General features: G+C 43.1%; 1 protein-coding gene across 1 annotated transcript in view; it reads right to left on the bottom strand.

The window, feature by feature from the left end:
• SYMPK (symplekin scaffold protein) overlaps nucleotides 1-5,903 on the bottom strand; it is a gene marked incomplete at both ends in the record, with an annotated part of 29,510 nt that extends 23,607 nt beyond the window's left edge. The window contains 6 exon segments of the mRNA XM_036405800.1: nucleotides 12-261; nucleotides 2,320-2,446; nucleotides 3,085-3,142; nucleotides 3,145-3,157; nucleotides 5,851-5,882; nucleotides 5,885-5,903. Of these exon segments, the coding sequence (XP_036261693.1) occupies nucleotides 12-261; nucleotides 2,320-2,446; nucleotides 3,085-3,142; nucleotides 3,145-3,157; nucleotides 5,851-5,882; nucleotides 5,885-5,903 (499 nt within the window).
• Nucleotides 5,904-6,000: the final 97 nt, after the last annotated feature.

The following is a 6,000-nucleotide window of genomic DNA, read 5'->3' on the forward strand; positions in this document are numbered from 1 at the left end:
CCGTCACTCACTGTACTTGATGACGGGGTGGTCGCGCGGGATGCGCTCCAGGCTGACGTCGTTCTCGTGCCTCTTGGGCACGTCGGAGTCGGCCGTGCGCGGCGACAGCGTCACGATCAGCCCCTCCACGAACTTGATGGCGTGCGTGCGGACGCCGTCGTTGTCCGAGTCCAGCAGCAGGATGATGTCGCTGGCCATGGAGGACATCATCTCCCAGCAGGCCTCCTGCAGCTCGCTGATCACCTTGGACTTCACCATCCACTGAGCCCAACAAAAAAACACCCCCACCAAAAAAAAAAATTGGGGAAAAAAAAAAAAAAAAGAAGTTATTTTTGTGGGTAATTATGGTAATCGCATTGAGGGTCGTGGAAATTTTAAGAGGATTTTTATAGGTAATTACGGTAATTGTATTGGGTATTAAAGACATTTTTTTAATATGTAATTAACGATGGTGATTGATACCAAATACTAAAGCAATTTTTATCTGTAATTACAGTAATTGGTGTCGACCTAAAGTGATTTCTATGGGTAATTACGGTAATCGCGTTGGGAGTAGTGGAAATTGTGAGGGGTTTTTATTGGTAATTACGGTAATTACGTGTGGGATGTTAAAGGGTTTTTAATGTGCAATTATGGTGATTGATATAATTTTTATCTGTAATTACACTAATTGGTGTCGACCTAAAGTGATTTCTATGGGTAATTACGGTAATCGCATTGAGGGTCGTGGAAATTTTAAGGGGATTTTTATAGGTAATTACGGTAATTATGGTAATTGTATTGGGTATTAAAGACTTTTTAATATATGTAATTAATGATGGTGATTGATATCAAATACTAAAGCAATTTTTATCTGTAATTACAGTAATTGGTATTGACCGTGATTTCTATGGGTAATTACGGTAATTGCGTTGGGCGTCTTGGAAATTGTAAGGGGATTTTTATGGGTAATTACGGTAATTGTGCTGGATATTAAAGACTTTTTTTAATATGTAATTAATGATGGTGATTGACATCAAATATTAAAGCAATTTTTATCTATAATTGCACTACTTGGTATCGACTATTGTAATGGAAAGTGTAAGGCAATTTTTATGGGTAATTACGGTAATCGTACTGGGTTTAAAGACTTTTTTTTACTATGTAATTAATTATGGTGATTGATATCAAATACTAAAGCAATTTTTATCTGTAATTGCACTAATTGGTATCGACTATTGTAATGGAAAGTGTAAGGCAATTTTTATGGGTAATTACGGTAATTGTACCGGGTATTAAAGACTTTTTTTAATATGTAATTAATGCTGGTGATTGATATGAAATATTAAAGCAATTTTTATCTGTAATTACACTAATTGGTATCGACTGTTGTAATGGAAAGTAAGGCAATTTTTATGGGTAATTACGGTAATTGTACTGGGTATTAAAGACTTCTTTTAATATGTAATTAATGCTGGTGATTGATATCAAATATTAAAGCAATTTTCATCTGTAATTGCACTAATTGGTATCGACTATTGTAATGGAAAGTGTAAGGCAATTTTTATGGGTAATTATGGTAATCCTGTGGGACGTTAAAGACTTTTTAACGTGTAATTATGGTGATTGACATCAAATATTAAAGCAATTTTTATCTGTAATTGCACTAATTGATATCGATTTAAGGCGATTTTTATGGGTAATTACGGCAATTGTACTGGGTATTAAAGACTTTTTAATGTGTAATTATGGTGATATCAAACATTAAAGCAATTTTCATCTGCAATTACACTAATTGGTATTGACTGTTGTAATAGAAAGTGTAAGGCAATTTTTATGGGTAATTATGGTAATCATGCGGGACGTTAAAGACTTTTTAATGTGTAATTATGGTGATATCACATTAAAGCAATTTTTATCTATAATTACACTAATTGGTATTGACTGTTGTAATAGAAAGTGTAAGGCAATTTTTATCGGTAATTATGGTAATCATGCGGGACGTTAAAGACTTTTTAATGTGTAATTATGGTGATTGACATCAAATATTAAAGCAATTTTTATCTGTAATTGCACTAATTGGTATCGATTTAAAGTGATTTTTATGGGTAATTACGGCAATTGTACTGGGTATTAAAGACTTTTTAATGTGTAATTATGGTGATATCAAACATTAAAGCAACTTTTATCTGTAATTGCACTAATTGGTATCGATTTAAGGCGATTTTTATGGGTAATTACGGCAATTGCACTGGGTATTAAAGGCTCATTTTTAACATGCAATTAATGCTGGTGATTGCTATCGAATATCACAGCAATTTGGAGCAATCGAAGCCTCACCTGCAGGGCCACCTTGTAGAGCTGGGTCATGGTCAGGATGGCCTTTTTGACCACGTTGACGTTCTCATCCTTGAGCAGCATGTTCAGGTTGGCCACCAGCTTCAGCAGCAGCTCGATGTCCCTCTTGCTGGGGACAGCAAAAAAAAATTGGGTTTATTTGGTTTTATGGCCACAGAAATGGGCAAAAATTCCTACCCAAACGGGCCAAAAATTCCCAAGAAATGGGCACAAAATTCCTACCAAAATGGCCCAAAAATTCCCAAGAAAACGGGCCAAAAATTCCCGACAAATCGGCACAAAATTCCTACCCAAATGGCCCAAAAATTCTCAACAAAATAGCTCAAAAATTCCCACCAGAACAGCCTCAAAATGGCCTTGAAACAGCCCAAAAATTCCCACAGAAATGGCCCAAAATCCCACAGAAATGGCCCAAAAACTCCCAAGGAAATGGCCAAAAATACCCATGGAAACTGACAAACAATTCCCATCAAAATGGCCCAAAATTCCCACAGAAACGGCCCAAAAATTCCCACCAAAAGGACCCAAAATTCCCATGGAAACGGCCGAAAAATGCCACCAAAATTGTCAAAAAATTCCCACCAAAATGGCCCAAAAACGCCCCCAAAGGAGCCCCAAATTCCCTCCAAAAGAACCCCAAAATTCCACCAAAACAGCTCAAAAATTCCTACCAAACCAGCCCCAAAAAAGCCCCAAAATGGCCCCAAAAAAGCCCCAAAATCCCCGTTTTTTGCCCCCAAAACTCACCAGGCCTCCTCGATGAATCCCACCACGAATTTCCGCACCTCGATGGATTTGTCGGCCTGAAGGCGATGATTTCCTGGGGGGGAAACATGGGGGGTCAGAGCGGGCTGGGGGCGCCCCCAAATCCCCCCCAAATCCCCCAAATTCACCCCAAAATCACCCCAAACAAATCCCCAATCGCCCCAAATCCACCCCAATCCTGGATCCATCCCCAAATTCCCACAGATTCACCCCAAATCCATCCCCAAATTCACCCCCAAATTCACCCCAAACCAATCCCCAATTGCCCCAAATCCACCCCAATCCTGGATCCATCACAAATTCCCCAAAATTCTCCCCCAAATTCACCCAAATTCCCCCAGATTCACCCCAAAATCCATCCCCAAATTTGGTCAAATTCCCCCAAATTCACCCCAAATTCACCCCAAACCAATCCCCAATTCCCCCAAATCCATCCAATCCTGGATCCATCCCAAATTCCCACAGATTCACCCAAATCCAAATCTATCCCCAAATTGGTCAAATTCCCCCCAAATTCACCTCAAACCTGTCCCCAGTTCCCCCAAATTCACCCCCAAATTCGCCCCAAACCAATCCCAATTCCCCCAAATCCATCCCAATGCTGATCCATCCCAAATTTCCCCAAATTCATCCCAAATCCATCCTAAACACATCCCCGGTTCTTAAATCCATCCCAAATTCCCCCAAATTCACCCCAAACACATCCCCAAATTCACCACAAACACATCCTCAAATTCCCCAAATTCACCCAAACGTGCCCCAAATTCACCCCCAAATCCATCCCAAATTCCCCAAATCCATCCCAAATTCCCCAAAATTCTCCCCCAAATCCCCCAAATTCACCCCCAAATTCACCCCAAACACATCCCCAAATTTCCCAAAATCCATCCCCAAATTCCCCCCAAACCTGCCCCAAATTCACCCCCAAATCCAGCCCAAAATTTGGTCAAACTCCCCCCAAATCCATCCCAAATTCCCCCCAAACCCATCCCAAATTCCCCCAAATTCCCCCAAATTCACCCAAATTCACCCCAAATTCACCCCAAACCAATCCCCAATTCCCCAAATCCATCCCAATGCTGGGATCCATCCCAAATTCCCACAAATTCACCCCAAAATCACACCCAAATCCATCCTAAACACATCCCTGGTTCTTAAATCCATCCCAAATTCCCCCAAATTCAACCCAAACCTGTCCCAAAATCACCCCCAAATCCATCCCAAATTCCCCAAATCCATCCCAAATTCCCCCCAAAATTCTCCCTCAAATTCATCCAAATTCCCCCCAAATTCACCCCCAAATTCACCCCAAACACATCCCCAAATTCCCCAAAATCCATCCCCAAATTCCCCCCAAATTCCCCCCAAACCTGCCCCAAATTCACCCCCAAATCCATCCCAAAATTTGTCAAACTCCCCCAAAACCCATCCCAAATTCACCCCAAACCCATCCCAAATTCACCCCAAACCCACCCAAATTCACCCCAAACCCATCCCAAATTCACCCCAAATTCCCCCCAAATCCAGCCCAAACCAATCCCCAATTGCCCCAAATCCATCCCAATGCTGGATCCATCCCAAATTCCCACAAATTCACCCCAAATCTGCCCCAAATTCACCCCAAACACATCCCCAAGTTCATCCAAATTCACCCCCAAACGTGCCCCAAATTCACCCCCAAATCCAGCCCAAAATTTGGTCAAACTCCCCCCAAATCCATCCCAAATTCACACCAAACCCAAACCCCAAATTCACCCCAAATTCACCCCCAAAACCGCCCCAAATTCACCCCCAAATCTATCCCAAATTCCCCAAAATTCTCCCCCAAATTCACCCAAATTCCCCCCAAATTCACCCCCAAATTCACCCCAAACACATCCCCAAATTCCCCAAAATCCATCCCCAAATTCACCCCACATTCCCCCCAAACCTGCCCCAAATTCACCCCCAAATCCAGCCCAAATTTGGTCAAACTCCCCCCAAAACCCATCCCAAATTCCCCCAAACACATCCCCAAATTCACCCAAATTCCCCCCAAATCCAGCCCAAAATTTGGTCAAAATCCCCCCAATCCATCCCAAATTCACCCCAAACACATCCCCAAATTCACCCCCAAATTCACCCCAAAACCTGCCCCAAATTCACCCCCCAAATCCATCCCAAATTCCCCAAAATTCTCCCCCAAATTCATCCAAATTCCCCCAAATTCACCCCCAAATTCACCCCAAACACATCCCCAAACTCCCCAAAATCCATCCCCAAATTCCCCCCAAACGTGCCCCAAATTCACCCCCAAACCCAGCCCAAAATTTGGTCAAACTCCCCCCCAAACCCATCCCAAATTCACCCCCAAACCCATCCCCAAATTCACCCAAATTCTCCCCAAATCCATCCCAAATTCCCCAAATCCATCCCAAATTCCCCAAATTCCCCCCCAAATTCACCCCCAATTCCATCCCAAATTCCCCAAAATCCACCCCAAATTCCCCCCAAATTCCCCCCAAACACATCCCCAAATTCACCCCCAATTCACCCCCAAATCCTCCCAAAATTTGGTCAAACTCCCCCCCAACCCATCCCAAATTCCCCCCAAACCCATCCCAAATTCACCTCAAACCTGTCCCCAGTTCCCCCAAATCCACCCCAAATTCCCCCAAAATTCCTCCAAATTTCCCGCACCCACCCCAAATTCCCCAAATTCCCCAAAAATTCCCCCCAAATTTCCCAGCTCCGCCTGATTCCGCTCACATCCAGGAAGTTGTCCAGGAGCGTGGGGTCTTGTTGATGATCAGCTCCTGCACCTGGGGACAGGTGGGGACAGGTGGGGACATTGTGGGACATTGTGGGGACACTGTGGGGACAGAGCCACCTCCTCCCCAAATCCCAATTTCCCCCCAA

The sequence above is a fragment of the Molothrus ater genome, unplaced genomic scaffold (assembly GCF_012460135.2).
Source record: "Molothrus ater isolate BHLD 08-10-18 breed brown headed cowbird unplaced genomic scaffold, BPBGC_Mater_1.1 matUn_MA707, whole genome shotgun sequence".
Classification (NCBI taxonomy): domain Eukaryota; kingdom Metazoa; phylum Chordata; class Aves; order Passeriformes; family Icteridae; genus Molothrus; species Molothrus ater.